Genomic DNA, 27,688 nt, shown 5'->3' with positions numbered 1-27,688 from the left:
GAAGAAGACTAAGGGCTCATGTAAGATTAGCCATTTTACATCTTATCATATTACTACTGTACTGGTATTCAAATTTCTACGATGAAATAAAAGTTACAGATGCCAAAAGGAATTTTGTATTAACTGATACAATACAAAGTTCTTAATTACAGCTCTTTATTTGTGTGAGGAGTGAAGGGGGATGAACAGACCATGTCATGCTAATCCTATGAGCCTACCTTCCTACAATGGCTAACAAAAAGCCTATGATTTTCCCCTTGGATGACCACCTCCCCCCAGCCCAAGGTTTCTCATTGCTATTTGATTAAAATCTAACAAATAGGGTTCTTTTAAAAAAGAGAAAAAATAACATGTCTCCCACTTCAAGTGGATCCAAATACAAGTGAGTCTCAGAACAGTCTTCTTTGAGGCCTGCATGGACAGGACTCATCTCTTTATTCCTCCTCTTTTGTATTTTAGTGGTACTTTCACATTATACCAGTGAAAGCCCTGAGATTTTGAAGGCAGTCCTGAGGGCATGGGAAACCCCACAGGATCCTGAAGTAGATTTGCTCACAGCACAATGTCTCTTTGAAGGTTTAATGATGCAAAGTACATACCCACAGGGCCATAATTTTATAGGCTAATACCAGATTCTAATACAGAATGAAGAAAAGCATAAAAGAACAATTTACCCAATCTTCTAACCGCTAATATATCAGTTCTTTATATAATACTGGTGCAAATAATTCACTTGAACTCTAAACAGAACCAAAAACCTTTAAAATTTTGTAATACATTAGCTTCTGTGTATGTTTCTACTGCCCTCTACTGTTTAGAATATGCAAGACCTGATCAAATCTCCGACACAGCAATTCTCCTGTTCCCTGATTCAGGCCCTGAACATTTAATTTAAGTCCTACTCCTATTGATAACTAATGGAGATTCCCTCTAGGGTCCAGCAATAGACTAAGTATTTTTAACAGATATTTGCAAGTTCTAGTACGATCCCATATGCATGCAGTTAGCTGGCCACCAGGGTGTCTATATATTGGTATGTGCATGGCCAAGAACGGTTAGAGGATTCAACTAAAAGCTACACAAGTTTTTATATCAACTACAAGAAACATACATTTGTCTGTTTTGATTTTACCGAAAATCTAATGAATGCTATTACAGGCCCTTATGAAAACAGGGTCCAAATCTCTTTGTAATTCTTCTAAGCTGGCTACCTAAATTCACAACCCTGCCAGGAAAATGGCAGCAGGAAAGAGCATCCTCTGCCATCCAACTTTGAACGTGAAAAGTGAGATTTATTCTTTTGTCTTTGTAATGTGAGATGGATTTGAGATTTTGCCATCAAAGTAACAAAATGAACAATGAAAATCTCATTCACTGTGTGTAACTAACAGGAAATAGGTGGGCATATACGGGATGCTGGAAGGACAAGGAGCAGCAAAGCTTTATTTGAGGACTGGACTATTTATTCTCTTCTCCTGTCCCTTTTTGGGAAGGCAAGGAAGAGTACAAATTATTAGAATCTAACTGAGAGCTAAATATGTTTAAATCTATTTCATGGTTTGCAATAGACTCCTCAAGCCAACTTCAGAGGTAATTGGGGCCTCTAGACACTTCTGCAACACAAACAATGCTTAAAAGTTAACAACTGAGAATACATACACTCTCCTGGTATCTAAGGAATTCTGAATTGGTCTAATACACCAAGGAGAGAGAAGGTGTAAATTAAAGTAGTCCCAAACATACTTAAATTTACATCTTTTGCTACTCTTTTCCCAGATAAGACCTTCTTTTCAAGCACTATTTGTATCAGATCAATTCTTTGGGTGTTGAGCTCCCAAGTAATTCAACCAGTGAATGTGCAAATAGTTGTTCCATAGCCCTGGATTCCAGTGTCTCTGGAAATCTGACCTAGAAGAGGTTGCAGATTCTAGTCTTGTCTATTCAGGGAGAAGGAATTTATTATAGAGCCATGCTAGCTCTATCTCAAACAGAAAAAGTATTCAATAGTCTTGACCAGTGCTCTCCCTGTATCTACAAACTAGGTCAAGTTGTGTTTGTACCCTTGATGATATCATAAACACCTTTTGGTCTATCTGGATATCAGTGAATTTACTGGCAGCTGTTAACCATTTATTTGAAGTTCAAGCCCGGTTCATTCAGCTAGGTCACATGTGGCAAGTCACACATGTTATTTCACATGTGACCCTTATTGGCCAAGCTTATCCCATCTGATTAAGGGGATGAGCTGAAGCCATTTCTACTTGGTTCCTGAGTAAGAGGGGCTGCAGTTTAGCTGTACTCTGTCTCAGCTGGAAAAGTGAAGAAACAAAGAAAGAAAATCTCTTAAGTAGTTAGTATGTGAGTGTGAAACTATGCCTCTAGCTTTCTCCCAATAAGAGGGATCTATCTGGCTTATTTCATTATATAACAACTTTTACACATGGGATTTTTTTTTTTTTGACTGATTCAAGAGAACCCTTTCAAGCACTGAGAATCCCCTGCAGGATTCTCATCACTAGAGAGATTGCACATGTTGCTGCATTTGTAGCAGAATTAAATAATTTCTCTAAACTAGGCTTGTATGTGAGATTCAACCAGACTTACATTTTAGGCAGCTGCAGTCATCCATTATTGGTAAAGCCCTACCAGATTCATGGTCCATTTTAGTTAATTTCATGGTCATAGGATTTTAAAAATAATAAATTTCATGATTTCGTGAAATTTCAGATTTAAATAGCTGGTGGTGTAATTTTAGGGGTCTTGACCCAAAAAGGAGTTGTAGGTGCGTGCGGGGGGATGTGTTGCGGTACTGCTACCCTTACTTCTGTGCTGCTGCTGGCAGCGATGCTGCCTTCAGAGCTGGGTAGCTGGAGAACGGAGTCTGCTTGCCAGGAGCCAAGCTCGGAAGGCAGAGCCACTGCCAGAAGCAGCACAGAAGCAAGGATAGCATGGTATGTTACTGCCACACTTACTTCTGCACTGCTGCCTTCAGAGCTGGGCCCTCAGTCAGCAGCCACCCCTCTCTGGCCGCCCAGCTGTGAAGGTGCAGAAGTAAAGGTGGCATGGTATGGTATTGCCATCCTTATTTCTGCACTGCTGCTGGCAGAGCACTGCCTTCAGAGCTGGGCGCCCGGCCAACAGCTGCCACTCCCTGGTTGCCCAGCTCTGAAGGCAGCATGGAAGTAAGGGTGGCAATACCGCAACCCCCACCCTAAAATAATCTTGTTACCCCCCTGCAACTCCCTTTTGGGTCAGGACCCCCAATTTGAAAAACACTGGTCTCCCCCATGAAATCTGTATAGTATAGGGTTAAAGCACATGAAAGACCAGATTTCACAGGTGGAGACCAGATTTTACGGTCTGTGATGCTTCATGGCCGTGAATTTGGTAGTGCCCTAATTACTGGTCTAGTATTTTGCTTTGTCTCTGCTATCTCAATATTCTGCATTCAACATGGCTGTGCTGATATATTTAAAACCACAGACAGTTCCTGTAGTTAGTCTTTGATCTAACTACTTCATGTAACTTTTTTCAAAGAATTATGTGCAAGCTATAACATTGCTACACTGAAGATACAGGTTATAACTTACAGAAAAACAATTTAGCTTTCTTTGTAGTGACTCATTGCAATGTCTATTCTGAATTAAAGTTTTTTTATTTCCCCCTTTGTTACAGCCAAGTTTTTCAAGGTAAGCACACAAAATTGTTCATGTAACTGCAAATACCCAATGTAATGCACAGACTGAGTAGTTATATGCATCCACATATGCATGACAGACAACCACAATCATACAATACTGTATACAGCATTATTAAGTGTTATATTTATTTATTTTCACAGAATTCCTAGCTATTTAATAAAAGTGAAGGTTTTTACACCTGCACGTGTATTTTGTTAAATCAGCAACAGTGAATGCACATAAGAGATATGATGAATGATTTTACAAGACTCTGGCAATGTGTAATTACATAAGTAAAAGAACCGCAGCTCTTATCTCCTACCAATAAAATTTAAGGCAGGTCCTGAAAAAGGGTAAATTTAGTCTCAAAAAACCATGTAATACTTTCCAAAAGTTCAACTGTGGATTTATTCCTGTGAGTTAAAGTTTCAGAAAAACACTGTAAATAACGTTTACTGCTAACAAAACATAGGATCCTAACTGAATAGGCATCACTTCACTATTCTTAATATTGGTATGAGAAGCCCAATCCAAACATTTAATTATCATGTAGTTGCTTAATTATTTCTATGTTGGATCTGAAAGAGTCTTCTGAACGATTGTGTAGGGTCACTGACCCATCCTGCTTCATATTATGGGACTGATTCTGCCACCAATATACATGGACTAGTACTGTGGCTATTTCACCAAATTCAGTGCTTGGCAACATGAGTAAGGTTGGCAGAAACAAGCCCTAAACTTCTACTACCTTCCTTGAATGTGATAGATTTTAGCATTTTTTGTTGCTGTCCATTTATAATAAACAAAGAACAAACATGTTCCTATCTAATGTAATGACCACATTGTAAAATACTAGCTGCAGTATTGCCAGCACAAATACAGACAATGAACCCATCAGAAGATAATTTATGTGTTCTCTATACTGCATATATATGGTAAAACACAGAGGATAAATTAAACCCATGAAGGATACATTGACAAGACCTGACTAATGATAAAGAATACCACATGCTTCAACTTTTATGTCAATATTTAATGTGCAAATATCCTACCAGGAATTAAATCAGCTTTAAAAAAAGCAAAACATGCAAGTAATTTGAAGATAGCCTCATTTAATAAGAAGTTCTCTAGTCGTCCAACTGGAAAGATCATATTAGGACTTCTGGAATTAGACCAGTAAAGTAGTTAAACTTTGCCCACTTCAGACTTGATCAAACACCTGTTACTCATGATAAGTAGCATTTAACCAAGTACTCATATTGAAATTAATGGAAATAGTCACATGGTTAAAAGCTACCTAATGCAAGTAAGTGTAACCACTGTTCAATATGTATTATGTATCTTCCTCTGTGCCCAATCCAGAAAGTATGAATCTATTACAACTCTCCACTTCAGAATCTAACTCTTTATTCAGTTCAGTCTCCACTGTTTGACAAAATGGTGGTCCTCACATAAGGGTTGCAGAAGCAGGCCCTTCGTATTTTTTTAAAATCACATCTTCTCTCATTTTACAGCAGAACTACAAAAAATAAATACAATTAAAAAAACCTCTTTCTTTAGGCAGTATTATAGCATGTTACATATTCATGTTTTTAAGTACATCCTTCCCTTACATAAATAACTATACTCCCTAAACAACCCCTGGGTTGCATGGCTATCTGACTTTAAATCCTGCCGTGCATTTAAGTAAACAAAAATCTGTGAAATTTTTGTGCACAAAAGACAGACAGACACACACACACACACACACACACAATAAAGTAACATAGCTCCTGACATACCTGATGATGCACAAAAAAGCAACACCACACCATGAGGTACTTTATAATTGTACTGTACTCAAATTTCAAGTAGTTTCTTAATCCTCTTTATACTAATGTGGCCCCTTTTTCTCCTCTCCACTTTTCTGCAGGAACTCCTCCCCATGCAGCCACAATGCATGACAGGAAGCAACAGCAAGCTATATAGTACAAGTCTCAGAAGTTGAGAGATGCACACCAGCCCAACAATCTATATCTTGAGGGGTTTTGGTGGTTTTGGTTTTTTTTTTTTTTTTTTTTTTTTGGCAAGTCATTCATCTTTGAATAATACTTTGCAGTTAATATATTTAAACAGGTAGAATAGTTATTTAAGAAAAAGTGCTACCAAGTGTGAATGACACTCTTTTGCTGCTACAATCAACGTGATTAAGATAATCACTAGTAAGTTTTACTAGAATGGGCAGGGCTGTTGTGGCTATGAGGTTCCCTAGTTATAGGAGAAAATGCGCAGTACATGTGAGGGAGGGATGATTGTAGACTTTCGACAATGATGTTGTGCTTTTTTTGTCTTCCAAAATGTCTTGATTAGTGCCAAGTGTACATGCTTCGGTCAAGAAAACAAAGCAGACTGTAGGTATTTATTGGGGGACTTTTAAAAATATATATTTCATTGTAAATTTTCATTAACAAAGGTTTTGAAAGGTCCTCATGAAAGAGGCAGGGTAGTTAACTGGGAACTCCTAAGCCAGCAGAAATTAAGCAATAGCGGGCAAAGATCCTGAGAGTATAGAAGCACTGCTGAAATGAGGCCTCAAAATAAGATTTTGAAAAGGTCCCATGTTCTGTAGGAAAGAAACTGTGCAGGAACTTCACATGAGCTTACTCTTAGCCCTTCTGAGCTCACTAGTTCTACAGAACTGAAGCTAGAAGCTTCATTCCTGCTGATCTTAGTTGACCCACAAGAGCAGAATTTCAGTCAGTTCCTTTGGGAACCAGACAACCTTCACTTGACTGGAGTTTGGAAAATAGTGATTGCACTGTATTAAGAAAACATTGTGTTATGCTATTGCTGCTTTTAATGTCTCAGATAATACACCGAGGCTACCTAGTGACACAGAAATGCAAATTGAATAGCAGTCTTGAAATTTCAGACTTGTGACCCTCATCCTGCAAGATCTCCATGTGCACGTTCACCCCTCCCCCACATTGACATCAGTAGAAGCTCTGCTTTTGAAGGGCTCACAAGATTAGGTCCCAGTCTCATGATCAGATCAGCAGACTACCTCCTTGAGAGTTTTTCCATCTGGAGGCTAACAAGTTTCTTCTTGGGTAGGAAGAGAGAGGAGAAAGACAGTTTAAAAAATAATTCTCATCAATAAATCTCCAGGCTCTCTCAGTTCATGTACTATTACTTTATAAAAATTTCCAATATTTGCATAAAATTACATGCATTGCCCCTCATTAACGTTTAGAACATTATCATTTAAAATCATATATCCTTTAAGCAGATAAATCCCTTGAGAAATTTTTTTGTCAAGTTATCAAAACACAGCTCCTAATTTTGCTCAGTGTCATTTGTATATGTATTTCTGTGTACTTTCTTTAGGTCACACAACCAATTGAATATACACATGCAATGGACATCTGCATGTAATTTAAGTGAACAAATTTGGATCCACTATCCACTGATCCTGCTGTTTTAATGACTCATCAAAAGGGAGGGAAAAGATCATGTCTTCTGGAAAAACACATTTAATGTGAAATATTTTCTTGTTTTATATTCAAAGGCTAACTCAAAATCAAAAACATGAAGCTATCAGAAGTGAGTCAATGAAGCCACACCCATCTATACCAGCTGAGGATTTGACTCATTATATTTTTAAGATTTTCATCATATTCTGATGAATATGACTTATGGAATTTGGAGATGTTCTAAAGCATAATAACGTTAATATCCCAACACTACAAACGTCTAAAATAAGGAGAACAGTGTGAGAACTTGGTTATGGCTAAACGTAATTAAATTTAAAGGCGTCAGATACACTTAATATGAGCAAAAGTTAAAAATCGTTTTTAAAAGGTAGGCTCTTTGAACCATACTGTTTCTACTGATCATTTGATGAACAATAGACAAATCATTTGACGAACAATATTTTGTTATCTCTGACAAACATCTTCTTTTAAAAGAAATTACTTTTAACAAGTGATATACTGCTTATTTCCCATGCCCCCCTCCCCCATCTTCACTCCACTTATTTTAATTTCTTCTTATTTCCTCAGAACATCAAATACAGGCTTGTTTTCAGAGCTTTATATACTTCTAACAGACAGGAATATCAAAAAGAATTTGAGTTGGGCAGAAAGCTAAGGACCATTAAACTTTATTTCACATTTTAAGAAGACAAAAACTGACACATACTGGTAAGAGCGCCTCATTTAACTGTAAGACCTTGATCTTTTATCAGCTTAAATGATAGGCTTCTGCTGAATGTAGAGGAAGGAGACAGGCTACGAAACTGCTAAACTGATATCAATCAGCAAAGAAGTCATTTGAAAATGAGAATCACCGCTTCATTTTCCTTTTGATGTATAGACGAATAAAAAATGGAAAGCTTAAAAAAATGCCATAGGGAGTTTTCTGACATTTAGGCCAAGACTTTCAAAAATGACTAGTGATTTTAGTCACCTCAGTTTTGGGATATCCAATTTGAAACATCTCAAAGGGGCCTTATTTCCAGGGAGTGATGTTCAGTACTTTATGAAAAAATCAGGTCCCCTTGAGGTGTCTCAAGTTGGGCATCTAGAAATTGAGACACCCAAAAATCACTGGTCACTTTTGCACAGCCTGACCTTAATTTTAAGAAAAATATTTTTGAACAGACCTAAATATATCTATCTATCTATATATATATATATAAAACACACACACACACACACACAAAGGCTAAAAGTAGGAAAAGCTTTCAACAACATAATCTGAAAAGTGGACTGTAGAGAATAATTATTTACAGGAGCATGAACTATTGTAGCATTTTGCACACTAAAATGCAAGTTACTAACTGTGCAAAATTTCTCCCCCCATTACCTTCTAAAAATCTTTTGACACTGTTAACGAGAGTTCCCTCAACAGAAATCTTTAGGAACATGCAAATATTTCTAAATTTTAAGTAAATCCTCCATGTGAACTTCATCTCAAAAATTTTTCATCTTTGGGGTACAGCTTCATATATTATTGAACCAAAAGAAATACCAGTAGATTAAATTGCTTCTGTCACACAAATGACCTCTTGTGCTTGCTACACATCCCCTCAAGAATGATGCCTGATGTGTCGTTTCAGCCAAATCACAGTTACCCTGTTTGTTATTTGAACCAATGAACTGGTGCAGGAAGAACTCTGTTCTGTGAAGTGCAGTTCTACAGTAGATCAGTGAACTGTAGATTTGCTCCCACTGAATAGTGCTGGCTAAAGATCAAACATCTTAAGAGTCTAGTGTTGCAAAATGAAAGAAGATTATAAGAGGTCTAGATGCATGCACAAATCAGTTTAATGCAGATAAAAGCAACCAAGATAGACAAGACTCCAGAAACAGGACAGAACAAGACTTCCCTGACTGCAGTAGTATGGCAAAGTAACCTTAAAACTGTTAAATGTAATGTATTCTCCTTGTTATTTTAAATTCTTATAGTCATTACCAGCTTTTCCTTGCACCAGATAGGCTGAAGTAACTAAGTAAAATCATCAGGGAAGCTATTTTTAAAATATTTCTGTGATCCTCAAAAGAACAAACCTTTTTAAAGTCTTATGAATTTTATAGGAGTTAAATTGCAAAAAAACCTGAAGTAGGCAGGCAGGGACTATAAAATCATTTCCTGGTAACACTCAAATTTCCTTATACCACTTCCTGGCGATCACAATATGTAAACACTTAACCTTGCTGTATCTGTGCTCCTTTATGTATTGATATAATACAAAAGAGATGAATATATGTATAATACAAGGCCAAAGAGTAAATTTGAAATTTTGCTGCATATACAGCCAGCAGCAAATTAAAATGAGAATATGTAACTTTGATAGTTGAATAACCTAGTTATACTATGTATTGTGGTTTTGAATTATTATATTACAATTATATGCTAATTCTTAATTATTTCAAATTAAGTTCCAATACATTTCTTATGAAATTCAGTGTTACATTTCCAAAATGTATTGAAAGAGTTATTCTGCCTTAAAGACAAACAAACAAAAACACATTTATAACTTCCAATGCAGTTCTGTCACAGACTGATAGCATATGTCCCAGTGTTTGTACACTGAAATTTTGTAGGATAAGCTATTGAAGCCTAAAATGCATTTGCAGAACGTAGATAAGTCTCAATTTTGCTTTGACACATGAGGCATACTGATGTGTACACTGGCAAATTAGCTGCAGCAGCACATAAGTATATGCACATGCGTATCAAAAGTTGAGAGGTCCCAAGCCATCAGAAAATAGCCTCCGAGACATATGACTCAGCTCAAGGTAACTGCACAGCAATGAAAAATACTCCTAAAAAAGAACGCATGGCGGTGTAATTGCAAATAAAGCTTTTCACTGCTACCCCTTTTCAAACAGTGAGGTTATCCTTACCCAACCCAATCACTGAACACTGCAGAAAAACAAAAGAAAGGAGGTTTCAGAAAGAAATATTAGACTATTATATCTTCAGTGCAAATGAAAAGTGTTGAATTAATAGTGCTGGATACTGTAAGTCTTCTATACTGTCTCTCAGCCTGACATGGACTGATCATCTGAAGGGATAAAGGGGTAGTTCAGCGTTCACAGCCATTCAATCTTTGGCAACTCTGATTGGCAGATTCAATAAAAAGGCCAACATATGTCTCTTCTGATGGCGGTTTTTGTTATACAGACATTTGTCCATTGGGAACTGGATTGAAATTACCAAATTGTTTCACATAGGTATTTTTAAAACAGACTGCCACCATTCATTAGCAGGGCCGGCTACAGGCACCAGCAAACCAAGCACGTGCTTGGGGCAGCACATTTTCAGGGGCGGCATTCCAGACAGTCTTTTTTTTTTCCTTGGGGCGGCAAAAGCCTAGAGCCGGCCCTGACAGCAGCAGCGCGTCCTGCATGGGGGGGGCGCCCTGGGGCCGCTGAGGTTCACATCGGAGAACAGCGCCCGCACCTTATGGCCGGGCAGGCTCCGAGCGCGGGACACTTGGGCTGGGGGCTGCCCCGCGGGGCGCACGGAGCCGCCTGCAGGTGCCACAGGGTGGCCGCCCACCAGCGCTGCAGCCGGGGCTGGGTGAAGCGGCCCGAGCCACCTAGGGACTGCGGCAGGGCGGCCAGCAGCAGCAGCGGGGCCATAGCAGCGGGGCCCCGGCTCCTCAGCCCTCTGCTGGGCAGTCCCCCGGCTCTGCCCTCCCGGGTCCTGGCCAAAAATTTTTTTGCTTGGGGCGGCAAAAAACCTAGAGCCAGCCCTGTTCGTTAGTTTCTGAATCAATACAGGCTGACAACACAGAACAAAGTGCTATTTACCTACTCTACAAAAGTCAATGTAAGTCACCGTTCTTGCATGTTTTCTGCAGCTAGTCAGCAAATGGCTTGCTATCTGTCAACCTGAGATCGCTGCATGTCATCAGTGTCAATGAGCTCCAACAGCATCCACTTGACATTCAAGTTAGTCATTTTCCATGGGGACATCTTCCATATGTACTGCAGCAATGAATGAAAATATGGCTTGAGTTCCCACATTGTATAAATGTGTACATGTGTGAAAGAAGAGGGGAACAAAAGAACAGAATCAAATTTCAAGGGGCTAACACAACAAAAGTTTGAGCTCAAGAAATGACAAATAGATAAAATCAAGATACACAAACTTATGAAGATAGCTCACCCATCACCTGTGGAGCTAGAATTGCTGATGAGTGGAATGCAGCACTAGAACATTAGCTTTCTTTTGATATAACTAGTTAACACCAGCATTCCATGACAAATTCCCAGAAACATACTGCCCAAATAGCAGGCAAAAGTAGTTAATACACCCCTGTCATGTTTAGTTGCGTGTTAGAGAGAGAAAGTGAAGTGGAGAGATATGTATGGACTAATGGTCCAAGATCAAAATCCCTCTGAAGTCTTGGGCAAGATTCTAAACTTCTGTGTCAGTTTCCTCACTTATAAAATGAGTATAATACTTACACACACACACACACACACACACACACACACGTATGGTGTTATTAATCTGTAAAGTGCTTTGATTGCCTAAAATATAGATATAGCAAGCAATCTACTGTCAGCTTGTGTACATCTGGTGCTACTCAGACTTTCCAAAACAGCAAAAGAGTGAGAGTAAAGACACTCTAGCCTGTTTCACTGGAGCTATTCAGAACCCTGCAGCAAAGTGCAGAAACTGAAAAGAATCACGTCCATTTCACTTTACTACTACACCTCTACCCTGATATAACGCTGTCCTCGGGAGCCAAAAAATCTTACCGCATTATAGGTGAAACTGCATTATATTGAACTTGCTTTGATCCACCAGAGTGCGCATCCCCCGGAGCACTGCTTTACCGCGTTATAGCCGAATTCATGTTATATCGGGTCACGTTATATCGAGGTAGCGGTGTACTTAGTAAAAGTATGGGCATTAGCAGAGGCAGGCGCTGAAGCTATTAACAAAAGCCCGGAGAACATGAAAATGCTTTGACTCACAGGCAGGGCCAGCTCCAGGCACCAGCTTGGCAAGCAGGTGCTTGGGGCAGCCACTTCGGAGAGAGGTGGTAGGTCCAGCTATTCGGCAGCAATTCGGCGGACGGTCCCTCACTCCCGCTTGGAGCGAAGAACCTCCCACCGAAGTGCCACCGCAGATCGCAATCGCGGCTTTTTTGTTTGTTTGTTTGTTTTGGCTGCTTGGGGCGGCCAAAACCCTGGAGCCGGCCCTGCTCACAGGATCCTCCTTGCAGCAGCCAGGAAGTTGGGAGATATGGGTAAAGTAATGGCATCCCCAATCCCCCAGGACACAAGCCTCTGGGATATGGTAGCAGAAAAGAGAGAGTGCTCCTTCTCAGGTGAGTAGAGGCTTCAGATGGAACCACCAAACCAGGTACAGGAAAAGCACGAATAAGAATCCCAGCTTCTTTCCTTTTCCCAGAATCTGGGGGAACTGACCTTGTTTGGAGGGGGGGGGGGCAACCTATCATCTTTCAGATTGTCCACTGGCTAGTAGGCGTCTGCACATTATGTTAAACCTGGATATTCAATAAAGTCACCTTGAAAGTTTTTGTTCATCATTTCACAAGACATTACAATTCAGTTAAATATACATGAAGTATCTATATATGTTATCTTGCTTGCTTTTTTTAAATTTTGAAGTTATAATTCACTTGAAACAGAGTGCAATATATGAAAGCTAATAAAATAAGCAAGGCAGTTCAGTACAAGAATCAAGCTGAAAAGCAGTTTAAACATGAAATAAGTTGGCTTTCATGTTATCAACAAAGGTTTAGCAACTCTCCATAGCCACAAAATAGTACAGCGAAGTAATAAAACCATATCAAAAACAAGGGAAATGTGGGAGGGCCATAAGTGACGGCACATTGATTTCTGTTCTGCTTTTGTTAGCTTTGTAAGTGGACTCTTTCAGCAACACTTTTGAAGAGGATATTGATTTACGGAAAGATAAACCTAATTTTTTCAGTATTAAGTGTTCATTTTGTAGACATTTACTAGGCTTCTAAGTTTACCTAAGGCAAATTCCAGATTCAGATATTCCAAGATCAGAAGAGACTACTGTGATCTTCTAGTCTGACCTTCTGTATAATACAGGCCAAAGAACTTCCCCAAAATAATTCTTAGATCAGACCTTAAAAAAAAAAATCTAAAATCTTGATTTTAAAATTGTGATGGAGAAACCACCATGACCATTGGTACATTGTTCTCAATGTTAATAATTAACACCTTATATCTAGTCTGAATTTGTCAAGCTTCAATTTCCAGCTGTTGGATCATGTTATACCTTTCTCTGACAGACGGAGGAGCTCATTATTAAATATTTGCTCCCCATGTGCATACTTACAGTCTGTAATTAAGTCACCCTTTAACCTTCTTTGTTAAGATAAATAGATTGAGCTCCCTGAGTCTGTCACTACAAGGCAGGTCTTCTAATCCTTTAATCATTCTTGTGGCTCTTCTCTGAACCCTCTTCCAAATTATCAACGTCCTTCTTGAATTGTGGACAGAGTATTCCAGCAGGGGTAGAACTAGTGCCAAATATAGAGGTCAAATAACCTTTGTACTCCTACTCAAGATCTTCTGAGGAGTAACATTCTTACCCACCCAGAAAAACCAGGACTTAAAAATATTATTTTCCTTGAACTGTTTCCAAAATGAGTTTTCTTCAAAAGCCCAACTCTCTTGGGAATAAGCTTATAGCAAACATGGGAGATATCTAAAATCCACTGACCCTCTCCTCAAACTGTTTTTAACAATGAATGCAAAAATAGTAAGTTTGAGATCATTTCAATTTACACTTCTTTTCTGTACTGGTCCTTACAGCATTATGTTGAGTATTCTGTCACAGTAAAATCGGTCTTCCTCAAAATGGAACCTGTGGAACTTCCCATGGAGAGGCAGTGGAGGTAACACACCAGCATTGGCAACACAGAAATGCTTCTGAAGTGTTTCTGCAAATGGTGTACTTGCAGCCTTTTAAAAATGTGTTATCTATGATGAATAAAGTTTCCCTCCCAATTCCTTTTGTTTAAAAATTCACTGTGTAGTCATAGCATTAAGCAGGAGCCACCAAGTCTGAAACTGGCCTAAGAGAGGAAGAAACAATTGAACTGGAGAATGGAAGAGGCAGTTGAAGAAGGGAAGAGACAAACTTTGGAAGTACCTAAATTGTGATTGACCAGTGACATCAATGGATTGGGTAGGTCTTATTTATAATGGTGGCACTGGCAACCAAGTCATCAAACTTTTTCAATTTGGTAAGAAAGGCAAGGTGGGTGTTAATATTGCATCTTTAAACAGGCTCCAGTAACACCAACGTTCCTCTGACACATCCCTGACTACCAGTTTTTCTAATATATAATTATAAGTCTAAAAATAGGTTATAACACATTGTTACTAAGCTAAGTCATAAGAAAGTTTAAATTTGCAAACCAAGAAGAATAAAGTTCAACTTTTAAATGACCTGTATTTGAGTCATTTTTTTAGTTTTAACCATTTCAATGCAAGTTCCTGGAACAAAGTCACAGGGGTGGAATTAGTCGTGACAATGTCTTACCACACAATGTTCTCAAAGAGTAGCCATCAAAGGAAAAAAAACAAACCCACACCAAGAAATGGACAGAGTTCAGTTTGAGTTAAACTGAAGAGAGGTCAAGTTCATCTGCTATTGAACAAAGAAAATAGCAGTAATAACAGTGGAGCACTAGGTAACACCCTATCTATAATTAAAGACAGGAAATCTGTTATATAACAGAACATGGCACTTAAATTGGGAGGGTGTCATCTAGATCTATCTGCTGTATCACATGTTGTTTCAAAAGGTTAGTATCCTTTGTATGTGCAAAATAGAAGGGGTGACAGGTTTATAGTGCGTATGGAACATTTTTACTATAAATAACAAGCCACACCCAAGACAAAAGTAAACCTCATTACAAAGCATTTTAAAAGCGTTTTAAAAGGTTCATGAGATAGTTACAAGCAATGTCTGTCGAAGAGAAAACTGCACACCTGATGAAGTGGGTTTTAGCCCACAAAAGCTTATGCCCAAATAAATTTGTTAGTCTCTAAGGGGCCACAAGTACTCCTTGTTCTTTTCACCCAAAATAGATAATGCAACATACCAAGACAACCTTCTTAAAGGGATAGAAGACAATACTTTTTTCTTTATGAACAGAACTAAAAGAAAAACATTACATCAAGTAACTGAATATCAATAAAACAAGAGGCTATCCCTATGTTTTCATATGAAGTTTATATTCATATTTGTATAACAGTGTCTCTATGGACCCCAATTATATCAGGACTCTATTGTGCTAGGCACTGTACAAACACATAACAAAAGACAATTCCAGCTCTGAGGTGCTTACAGTCTAAAAGGGCTTTTATACTTATAAAAGAACTTGGATGTAATTAATGAACATCTGTAATTAGATCTGTAATTAGATTTGATGGGGAAGAGTCAACATGGTTTTTGTAAAGGGAAATCATGCCTCACCAATCTACTAGAATTCTTTGAGGGGGTCACCAACCATGTGGGCAAGGGTGATCCAATGGTTATAGTGTACTTAGATTTTCAAAAACCTTGGACAAAGTCCCTCACCAAAGGCTCTTAACCAAAGTAAGCAGTCATGGGATAAGAGGGAAGGTCCTCTTATGCATCAGTAACTGGTTAAAAGACAGGAAATGAAGGGTAGAAATAAATGGTCAGTTTTCAAAATGGAGAGAGGTAAACAGTGGTGTCCCCCAGGGGTCTGTACTGGGACCAGTCCTATTCAACATATTCATAAATGATCTGGAAAAAGGAGTAAACAGTGAGGTAGCAAAATTTGCAGATACTACTCAAGATAGTTAAGTCCAAAGCAGACTGTGAAGAGTTACAAAGAGATCTCATAAAACCGGGTGACTGGGCAACAAAATGGCAGATGAAATTCAATGTTGGTAATGCACATTGGAAAACATAATCCCAACTATACATATAAAATGATGGGGTCTAAATCAGCTGTTGCCATACAAGAAAAAGATGTTGGAGTCATTCTGGATAGTTCTCTGAAAACATCAACTCAGTATGCAGCGGCAGTCAGAAAAGTGAACAGAATGTTGGGAATCATTAAGAAAGGGATAGATAAGAAGACAGAATATATCATATTGCCTCTATAGAAATCCATAGTACGCTCACATCTTGAATACTATGTGCAGATGTGGTCGCCCCGTCTCAAAAAAGACAGATTGGAATTGGAAAAGGTTAGAAAAGGGCAACAAAAATGATCAGGGGTATGGAGCAGCTTCCATATGAGGAGAGATTAATAAGACTTGGACTTTTCAGCTTGGAAAAAAGATGACTAAGAGGGGTTATGATAAAGGTTTATAAAATCATAACTGGTGTGGAGAAAGTAAATAAGGAAGTGTTATTTATTCCTTCTGATAACACAAGAACTAGGGGTCACCAAATGAAATTAACAGGCAGCAGGTCTAAAACAAACAAAAGGAAGTATTTCTTCACACAACACACAGTCAACCTCAGGAACTCTTCGCCAGAGGATGTTGTGAAGGCCAAGCATATAATCTGGTTCAAAAAAGAACTGGATAAATTCATGGAGGATACGCCTATCAGTGGCTATTAGGCAGGATAGGCAGAGATGCAAAACCATGCTCTGAAGTGTTCCTAGCCAGGGGCGGCGAGTTATATGGGCCCGTAGTGCCCGTGCTCCAATATTCAGGGCCCAGACCCCTGGCCCCACCTGCTGCCCCTTCGTGCCTCCCCCGGCCCTGCCTGCTGCTCCCGCATGCCTCCCCCAGAGCGTCCCTGCCTGCGCCCTGGGCAGCGTGCAGCTGCCCTGCCACTCTGCACTGCACTCCCTTGCCAGCCGCTGCTGGGTACAACAAAGGGAGCAGCACCAGCGGCGGCTGCTGCGCCTGTGGACGGAGAAGGGGTGGAGGCGCACACGTGATGGCAGCCCCTACCCCCAGTACCCACCGGGAGACGACTCCGACTCCAAGGGGGCTTCCTGGAGTCTCGACCTGAGCAGCTGAGGCTTGGGTGAGTGTCAGACTCATGACACCCTGCCCCCACCCCGCCCGCACACACCACCAAACTTGGCAAGGGGCAGGTCCATCCCCCACCCCCAGTGAGGCTATGGTGAGGGGCAGAAGCAGGGGAGGAGGCGCACATGTGATGGCAGCTCCCTCTCCCCCGCCACCCATCACAGGGGAGGCGAGGGGGCTTCCTGGACCTGAGCAGCTGTGGCTTGGATGAGTGTCATGACACCCTGCCCCCACCATCCCCCGCAGTCACCGCTCCAGCCCCACACTGGGCAAGGGACAGCCCCCTCCCCCACCGAACAACAACAAAAAGTGTTTGCTGCCTCCTGAAGAACATCGCAAAAGAAGGGGCTACATTTTGTTTTAATTTTAGAAAGTATTTGCTTTTGAGGGTTATTGATCCAAGAGTGCTTTGTTGTTTCCGTATTCAAAAGAGTTAATAAAGTTGATATTCTTAGTTAAATACATTTTTCTTATGATAGTGATATTGTGCAATATAGGGAAACTGTTAAACACTTACTGTTTCCAGTCCATTTTTACATTATTTAAAAATATATATATATCAGCTTACAAGGCAGGTGTGTGTGTGGGGGGGAATGAGACTTGGACCCATTCTGGGTACCACCAAAAATTATACAAACCTGCTGCCCCAGACCCTAGCCTCTGTTTGCCAGAAACTGGGAATGGGCGACGGGGGATGAATCACCTGATGATTACCTATTCCGTTCATTCCCTCTGAAACTCCTGGTATTAGCCACTGTCAGAAGACAGGATACTGGGCTAGATGGACCATTGGTCTGACCCAGTATGGCCGGTTTTATGTTTTTAACCTGGAAACAATACTTTTACTGGGCTATGGAGTAAATGTGTGTATTAGGCTCATTAATGGTTTTATGTACTTAATCCTTAGATGCATTAAGAAACCCTCCATAAACAAACATTGACAGGCAGCATTCACTGATAATACTACAGCCACCTCAGCATTGTAGAACTCTTTAGTTATCATTAACAATTACAATCAACTTTATGTGCCATTTTGGCTATCAGATGCATAATAAACTACTGTAAGACAAAGGGTTTAAAGATTATTCTTTATCTCAATAGACCAAAGCATTCACAAAGATTTTATGAAAGGAAAAAGGATCTCACTAGCTGATTAATCACAGACTTGAACAGTAAATGTGTTTGCAAACTAACAATATTCTGCTCAGACTTAAAAAAAATGTCCTGGCTGAAGGTAATTATTCATATGATACTTTGTTGGATACAGTGGGATTATCATGGTAACTAAAATGTGTTGAATCAACACATCAGTTTGGAATTATGCATTATTAATTTCAACATTGTCTGTAATTTGTCACAGTGAACTGCTTTTTTTTTCCCAGTTCAGTGTATATATTAAAAAGTACAGCTAATCTAATATGTGTTTTGGAACTGACTTTGCTATCCAGTTACGCAAATGCCACACAATGAATTTCTGATAGTATCTCCCCTCGTTTGCCAACATAAACCTTTCTGTTCCAGTAGAAATTAGTCTAGTGAGTAATCAACAATAAGTCTATTAGATTGTTGAACAACAAAAACCAACAACAAATTAAAAAAATTAAAACTCCTTCCATAGATTAAGAAGGCAGATATCAAGACCCATACTTTTCTAAATGAAAACTAGTGTCTAGTTTATCTATGTACTGCAATTACAGCTCTAATCACCAGGTCTGTAAACAGTTTGTTGTGCAAGGCAGATGTGTAACCATCGTCTCTATTACAGTTACCTTGTAAACACAAGCATTCGGTGACCCATTTGTTCTGCCCAAAGGGAAATTCAGGTTATCAGAAATAAGGAAGCGAAAGTTGTTCTTCCAAAACAGCCTAATGCTCTTTAAAATGTTTCCTCGGTTGCATTTTACAGTTACGTGATGCACCTAATTAGCACATGTGGGTGGTAGAGAGAAAAAGAGTTTGTTTGGCTTCTTCCATCACGAGAGCAAAGGACCATGTGCATTCTGTCTGCTAGCAAAAATGAAAAACAATCCTCCAGGTCCCACTGATATGTCTCTTTCAATAATCACCGATGAAGCTTCTCCACACTACATAATACTTTGGGGAAACTCCATCTCTGTGCTGGGCCCTAAGTGCAGAGCATGTCTCCCCAAGAGTGCTTAAATGTCAGTGCAGCAGGTCTTATTTTATGCCTACACTGTAAAAAAAGTGTGTTCATAACTCAAGTTAGCTAACCAGGATTAAAATAGAAACAAAGACCCGGCAACTCATCTTTTAACTTGAGTTAGCAGCTCAAGTTAAAGCTTATAGGGGAGCTGCTAATTATTAATTATTCCACTATAGTTATGTTGGTCAATTTCCCTGTGTAGACAAATCCTAAAGGATCCCCTAGAAAGGCCCCTAGAAAGACAGTGTAACCCACACACCTCCTGGGTATGGTGTTCTGTCCCATCTAGTGGCACCGAGACCACTTAGAGAGAGATTAATGAGTCTGCTCTACAGCCTTAACTAAAGGCTATGTGGCTTTTAACTCATGTAGTAGAGGTTCATGCCAGGGCTGCCTTGGGGGGGGGGAGCGGGGAAGCAAGTGGGGCAATTTGCCCCAGGCCCCGGGCCCCACGAGAGTTTTCCGGGGCCCCTGGAGCGGGGTCCTTCACTCACTCTGAGGGCCCCGGAAAACTCTCATGGGGCCTGGGCCCCTGGAGCTTCTTCCGCTGCAGATCTTCGGCAGCAATTCGGCGGCGGGGGGTCCTCCCACTCCGGGAAGACCCCAGGCCCCCTGAATCCTCTGGGCGGCCCTGGTTCGTGCATTTAGCTCCATAAGAACGGCCATACTGGGTCAGACCAAAGGTCCATCTAGCCCAGTATCCTGTCTTCTGACAGTAGACAATGCCAGGTGCCCCAGAGGGAATGAACAGGTAATCATCAAGTGATCCATTCCCTGTCGCTCATTCCCAGCTTCTGGCAAACAGAAGCTAGGGACACCATCCCTACCATCCTAGCAAATAGCCATTGATGGACCTATCTTCCATGAATTTATCTAGTTCTTTTTTGAACCCTGTTGTAATCTTGGCCTTCACAACATCCTCTGGCAAAGAGTTCCACAGGTTGACTGTGCATTATGTGAAGAAATACTTCCTTTTGTTTGTTTAAACCTGCTGCCTCTTAATTTCATTGGGTGCCCCCAAGTTCTTGTGCTATGACAAGGAGTAAATAACACTTCCTTGTTTACTTTCTCCACACCAGTCATTAATTTATATCCTCTATCATGACCTCTATCACATCCCCCCTTAGTCGTCTCTTTTCCAAGATGAAAAGTCCCAGTCTTATTAATCTCTCCTCATATGGAAGCCGTTCCATACCCCTAATCATTTTTGTTGCCCTTTTCTGAACATTTTCCAATTCCTATAAATCTTTTTTGAGATGGGGCAACCACATCTGCACTCAGTATTCAAGATGTGGGTGTACCAGGGATTTATATAGAGGCAATATGATATTTTTTGTCTTATTACCTATCCCTTTCTTAATAAATTCCAACATTCTGTTCGCTTTTTTGACTGTCACTACACATTGAGTGGATGTTTTCAGAGAACTATTCACAATCATTCCAAGATCTTTTTCTTGAGTGGTAACATCTAATTTAGACCCCATCATTTTATATGTATAGTTGGGATTATGTTTTCCAATCTGCATTACTTTGTATTTTTCAACATTGAATTTCATCTGCCATTTTGTTGCCCAGACACCCAGTTTTATGAGATCCTTTTGTATCTCTTCGCAGTCTGTCTGTGACTTACAGTAACTATCTTGAGTAGTTTTGTATCATCTGCAAATTTTGCCACCTCACTATTTACCTCTTTTTCCAGATCATTTATGAATATGTTGAATAGGACTGGGGGACACCACTACTTACCTCTCTCCATTCTGAAAACCGACCATTTATTCCTACCCTTTGTTTCCTATCTTTTAAGCAGTTATCAGACCAGGAGAGGACCTTCCCTCTTATCCCATGAAAGCTTACTTTGGTTAAGAGCCTTTGGTGAGGAACCTTGTCAAAGGCTTTCTGATAATCTAAGTCTACTATAGCCACTGGATATAGTTCCAGAGGTCCCAGGTTCGATCCTGCCCACCGACGACCGGGGTCTGTCGGTGTTACAAGTGGGGGCTTGTCTGGGATTTCAACTGGGAAGTCTCCGATGCTCGGGATGCACTTGCTCAGCTAGGGGAAGTATGTAACCCACATAACTCCTGGGTGTGATGCATCCGAAGAAGTGGGCAGTAGCCCACGAAAGCATATGCTCTAATAAATTTGTTAGTCTCTAAGGTGCCACAAGTACTCCTGTGCTTTTTAGGGAATAACAGGGCACTGTAGCACTTTCAAATTGGAATCACCAGCATATAATTTTACTCCAATTTAATCTCAAGTGAGACCAGTCTGATATTACTTGAATTTTGCTCCTATTAACAGTCTTATTATTGTTGTTTAGTCAAAGAGATAAAAACCAATAGATAAATGCATTAAGTGCAATCAAGTGTTAACTTGCTATAGGAATCCAGGAGCGTAGGAGATGTAGGTGGCTACTTTTTATTGAAAAGTTCTTTTATGTAACTAACCTGCCAATCAGAGCTAAGAAAAACTTTTCTTTCTTTCTTACTAACTTTTACCCTGCTTAGATTTGTTTCATTATAGGAATAATTGAAGTCAGCCAACTTGCACAAAATACATGTGCAAGTATTGTAAATACTTTTTGTAAATACAGTCTGAGAATTGTGGAATTTATCTCATTTGGCATGCAAGCTACCTTTTCCCCCCACAGACTTGAGATCAGGATAGCAGAGAAACTGCTTATGCATCTAAAACTGACCTCAGTATGTTTAGCACATTTTTATGTCAGGCATCTAATAAATTATACTGGCTTTGCTCACAGGTGGGAGCATCTGCAGCTTGGTTAGCTAAATACTTTGTAAAACTAAAAAGGAAATGGAACAAAAAGGAGGAAATAAAGAGAAACCGCGCTGCAGTAAATTATCTCCAATCTTCAGGCAACTGCACACCAAACACATACCTCTAAAAATATTTCAAGCAGAAATGTTGGTTTAGATTTCACTATTCATTTTTTTATTTGATTTTAGCAGTGAGGTTTTTCAGCCAATTTGGGTGTGTAGGGAAAGGAAGAGAGAAAAACCAACAATGTAATATTGCAGAAGATTGTAATTGTTTTTTGTTGAACAGAATAGACATGCCTATCTCAGTGATAAGCAGGGGTGAAATGATGGTCCTTTCCAATCATTCCCACAAACCCACCATTCCTCACTGACCAGGCAACTTTTTTTTCCCCGTTGGTCTTCTAGTAACTTCTCCATATCAAACCCATTTGTCTCAAATCTAGTTGAGCTCCCCCCATCTTGGACATTCAAATTGCTGTGAGGGATTCAACTGCTGACTCAGTGTGCTTTGAGCCACCAGAGTCTGAACCATGTCCAGGCACTGCTCTTGGCTTGGGTTCTTTAAGCACACTCTTGAGCTGCAGATCCTCTATCTAGGACCCCCTGCCAAGACCTAAGACCTCACAGTCCAATTGCCCAACCCCTGGAACTAGTGCTGACCCCTCTATTCCTCTCCCCACTCCCACCATTGTACCTGATCTGGAAAGTACATGACAAAAACAGCCCATATCAGCAAGGATGAAATCCACTACAGGTATTCAAAAAAATACATCAACTTCATAAGAATAACTTTATACTATCAACCAGAACCTATAAGTTGTACAGAAAGTTTCACCAAATCATCACATTGTCTGTATTTTGTTTTTACATTATTCAAATAATCATCCAGAGTCTAGTCTACAGTCTATGCTCTCCATTTTAAATCATCGTGGACCCCTCTCACAGCTTCCCCCACCACTTCCTCATCCCTTTGGTCTCTGCTGCTTCCCTCTACCCCTACTTTTTCCTCTGCTCCCTCCAGGTCCATATTTCTCCTTCCCTCTAATACCCTCATGTCTATTAGACTCCTGGCTACAAACTCTTCCCACAGAGCAAGTTAAACTACTGCCTCTGATATGTATAGGCACTAGCAGGGAGCGCCAGAAAGATTCCTCTGTCTGCAGCACCAGTTTTTTTTACTTTCACCAAAATACATAGGGTTCAGCCCGCTGATGCCTGAAGTTTTGGAAATGACTGGGTGCAGTATTCTAAAGTTATTGTATTACAGGATAGACAGAACAAGAAATGTCATCAGGTTCAGTGTAGGGCACCGGCTACTCTTTGCCGGTTACACACACAGCATCACTAAGTTTAGTGGTACTATATGACTGTTTTAGTCGCGGAACTTCCCATTAAGAAACAGACATATGAAGATTTGTTGATCTCTATATACAGGGCTCAAATTGATTGCTATCAGCATAGGTGGGGAAAAAAAGTTTCCCCTGATAAAATAAATTAATGCAACTACAAGAAATGAAGAGGAGTTTCCCTTGGTAAATGTTTAACATCCAGGCCCTCCTTATCTCACTTTGAGGTTTGTGTTGGTGTATGCTGATTGATGCTTTAAACAGACCCATTTTTCTCAATACCAGACAGACATTTTAAACTATCAAACTGTCAAATGAAGATTGGGAAGTGAGCACAATGTTTTCATTTCATTCCTTTGCCACTTTTGGTTGTCCTCGTGGCTTTGGGGCTGTTGAAATCATCTTTTATGCCATTTCTAGATGACATACTATATAAGTTTTCAACAAATCATCAGCAGTGAACAAATTTCAAGAGCTCCTCAGAGATTTGTTTGTCATGCCCAAGTGTGACAGCACCAAACTCACTGTTCTGTCATTAACATTAATTCAACTCTTCTTTTTATCCAGTTAGAATTGTAGTCCTGTTAGAAAAGATATCAACATTTATTTTTATTATTCACCATCTGTACCAAAACCTTATTGACCTGAAGTCAGCTCACTAAGCTTTTCTGAACACACTTTTTCCATCCATCAAAGCAAAGCTGATGCCAAAGAGTTGCAAATGCTGAATGAAATTTGGCTCTCTTGTCCAGTGGTCACTTGTCAGTGTATTTAAGTGTCCAGACAAGTCGGGTGGGCTACTGATGCAGGTTCTTCCTTGACCCTTTAAGGTAATTGGTCCAAACTTTTCCAAGGAATTAATATTTGTTTCTGTAACTGCATTCTTGTATAGGTTTTGTGAAAAATTACCACTACAAAATGCTTGGGGTCTCTTGTTGCCAGTACTAAACCTTCCTTGGAATGTCTAAATATTATAGATGACAATTTCCTAACTCAGAAAGTGTAGCATCCAACATAGGGCAATTGCATATTAGACCTCATCTTGACAGATAAAGAAGAATTGATCACAGAACTAAAAACTAGTGGTAGCTTAGGTACAAGTGATCATTACTTGATCACATTTGTTATGTGCAAACAGAATAAAGTTCAGTAGTGTTTATACTAGGTTCCTTTAAAGGGTAAATTTCACAAAGCTGACAATTGTGAGTTAAATCAGCAGTGAGGAAAAATTTGAACAGAAAAAATATGAATGCTAATTGGAAATTGTTTAAAAACACTTTACTGGATGCTCAAAAATATCCCAAAATCTACAATCCCACAAATCAAGAAAGAAGGCCTTATTAGTTAAAAAACCAACCTGGCCTAGAGGGGCAGTAAATATATGTGTATATATATTTTACACATAGATACACACAGATATAGATATATAACAAATGGAAGAAATGGGAAGTTAATAGTAATGAATATAAATCAAAAGGTAGGAATTGTAGAAAATTGATAAAGGAAGCAAAAGGACAGAAGGAGAAATCTATGGCCAGCAGAGTTAAGGACAATAAGGAGTTTTTTTAACGTATATTAGGAAGAAAAAGAATACTAACAACAATATTGGTCCATTAGTAGATGGAGGTGGTATAATCATCAAGAAAAAAACAAAAAGATAGAAGTAGAATCATAGAAATGTAGGGGTTTGAAGAGACCTGCAGAGGATATCAGGTCCAGCCGGCTGCACTGAGGCAGGACCAAATCAACTTAGACCATCCCATCCAATCTGTTCTTAAAAACCTCCAGTGATGCCTATTCTAGAGCTTAACTATCCTTATAGTTAGAAAATGTTTCCTAATATCCAAGCTAAATCTCCCTTGCTGCAGATTAGGCCCATTACTTTTTATCCCTCTTTCAGTGAACATGGAGAACAACCGATCACCGTCTTCTTTGTAATAGTTCTTAATGTAAATGAAAACTTAACAGGTCCCCCCTCAATCCTCTCTTCTCAAGACTAAACATGCCCAGTTTTTTTAACCTTTCATCACAGGTCAAATTTTCTAAACCTTTTATCATTTTTGTTGCTCTTCTTTGGACTCTCTCCAATTTGTGCTCATCTTTCCTAAAGTGTGGTGCACAGAACTGGCAACAGTACTCCAGCTGAGGCCTCACCAGTGCTGAGTGGAGTGGGACAATTACCTTCCATTTCTTATGTACAACACTCTTTTTAATACATCCCAGAATATTAGCATTTTTCGCAAGTGCATCACACTGTTGACTCATTCAATTTGTGATCCACTATAAACTCCCATATTCTTTTCAAAAGTACTAACACCAAGCCAGTTGTTCCTCATTTTGTAGTTATACATTTGATTTTTCCTTCCTAAGTAAAGTACTTGGCCCTTGTCTTTATTGAATTTCATCTTAATGATTTCAGACCACTTCTCTAATTTGTCAAGGTCGTTTTAAATTCTAATTCTGTCCTCCAAAGCACTTGCAACTCCTCCCATCTTGCTATCATCTGAAAATTTTGTAAGTATACTCTCCACTCCATTATCCAAGTCATTAATGAAAATACTGAATAGTATCTGACTGACTGAGCTCTGCAGGACCCTACTACATACGCCCTCCCAGCTTGACAATGAACAATTGATAACTACTCTGACTATGGTCTTTCAACCAGTTGTACACCCACTTTATAATAATTTCATCTAGACCACATTTTCCTAGCTTGTTTATGGGAATGTTCTGAGGCTATTACTAAAATCAACATACATCACATTTACTGCTTCTGCGACCTCACCCATCGTCCATGAAGTTCTTGAAGATAATTGCTAATGGTTCCAAGATTGCTTCAGCTAGTTCCTTAAGTACCCTAGGATGAATTTCATCAGGCACTGCTGACTTGAGTACATCTAACTTCCATAAATATTCTTTACCCTGTTCTTTCCCTAATTTGGCTTGCATTCTTTCCCCTATGTTGTTAATATTGTGCCACCTCATCCACCTTCACCCCTCTGTGCTGGACACAGGTGCTGATAGATGCCCCACAGTAGCGTGCTTGCACTTATTCCTCTGTCGGTCAGGCATTTGCCCCCTTTTCTCATGTGGGTCTGGAAACTCCTGATACAAAACCTAGTTACACACTGAGAAGTGTTCAAAGCATTTATATAAAAGAATATTAGGCAGAAGAATAGGGACAGACCAATGGGCCAAAATGGAGATGGGTGGAAAATGTAAGGGAATTCAGCAACAGTAAAACAGTAGCACATCCAGATGTGCCCAAAACCATCACTCCCCATCCAAGGTCTCTAACCCCACCAGTGCTGCACATAAAGCTGAGATGTTAGCTTCGTGGATTGCGTTGCTCAGTCTGGGCCTCCAGCCTGTTGGAATTAGGGTTACCATCTTTGAAATGCAAAAAAACCAGAATCCCCCACCACCCAAGGCAAGCCAACCGCAACCCCAACCCCAACCCCCAGGCAACTCCACAACAACTGCCCCCTTCAACAGCCACTAACAGTATCTAGAGAGATAACACATATAGATAAAACTGATACCATCACTGTCCACAAATGGGCATTTGTTTTAGCAGCACATTTGCTAGCCAGTCTCAAATGTAGTTTCATTTAGCCAGTTGTCATTGAATGTGCCTTTTCTGAAGCGAGCTTTATTTCAGGGGTGTAGTAGGATCACTCACACCATCACCCTGATCTTCCATTATTTAACATGCCTCACACGTCTCCTCACTCTTGCATGACTCATACCCTCTCTCACACACACAGGCATGGTGCACTTGTGTCTTGGTAGGCAGACAGCTGCTGTATTTTCAACAGTGTTGATCTGTTACAGCTTAAACTGCGGAGGTGGGAACACTGCAGCTTCTTTAGCTGGACACAGACACTTTTAATTTTAGATATCCCAGTGTATTATGATAATAATGGAAATCTTTAGACCCACGTAAAAAAAATCCAGCAGATTAAATTATTTTTCTGGCAACTTGCAAATCCATAAAAAATACCCAGCGAGACTGGTCAAATACCGGCCAGGTGGTAAGCCTAGGTGGAATGCTGCTCCTCAGTTACTCAGCCTTCACATTCCCTCAGGACACCTGAGAGTTTAAGTCCGAAGTGCTGACAAGTCACAGTCTGGTAGTGTCTGTCACAGCTCCTTTTCCCCTGGCTTATGCACACCCACT

At 39.9% G+C, this 27,688-nt stretch overlaps 1 protein-coding gene across 4 annotated transcripts in view; it reads right to left on the bottom strand.

Moving 5' to 3' along the window:
- The window catches only part of ARHGEF3 (Rho guanine nucleotide exchange factor 3), a 254,116-nt gene that overhangs the window by 146,990 nt on the left and 79,438 nt on the right, over window positions 1-27,688 (bottom strand). The window contains exon 1 of one of the 4 annotated variants that reach the window (XM_054036260.1): window positions 5,462-5,523. The exons of the other annotated variants lie outside the window; for them this stretch is intronic. Within the exon in view, the coding sequence (XP_053892235.1) occupies window positions 5,462-5,494 (33 nt within the window). The 5' untranslated portion in view covers window positions 5,495-5,523. Of the gene's footprint in view, window positions 1-5,461; window positions 5,524-27,688 lie in introns of those variants that run through there. 4 annotated transcript variants of the gene reach the window in all.

Source organism: Malaclemys terrapin, chromosome 7 (assembly GCF_027887155.1).
Source record: "Malaclemys terrapin pileata isolate rMalTer1 chromosome 7, rMalTer1.hap1, whole genome shotgun sequence".
NCBI classification, from domain to species: Eukaryota; Metazoa; Chordata; order Testudines; family Emydidae; genus Malaclemys; species Malaclemys terrapin.
The sequence above is the reverse complement of the archived record's forward strand: the minus strand, read 5'-3'. Positions and strand labels throughout refer to the sequence as shown.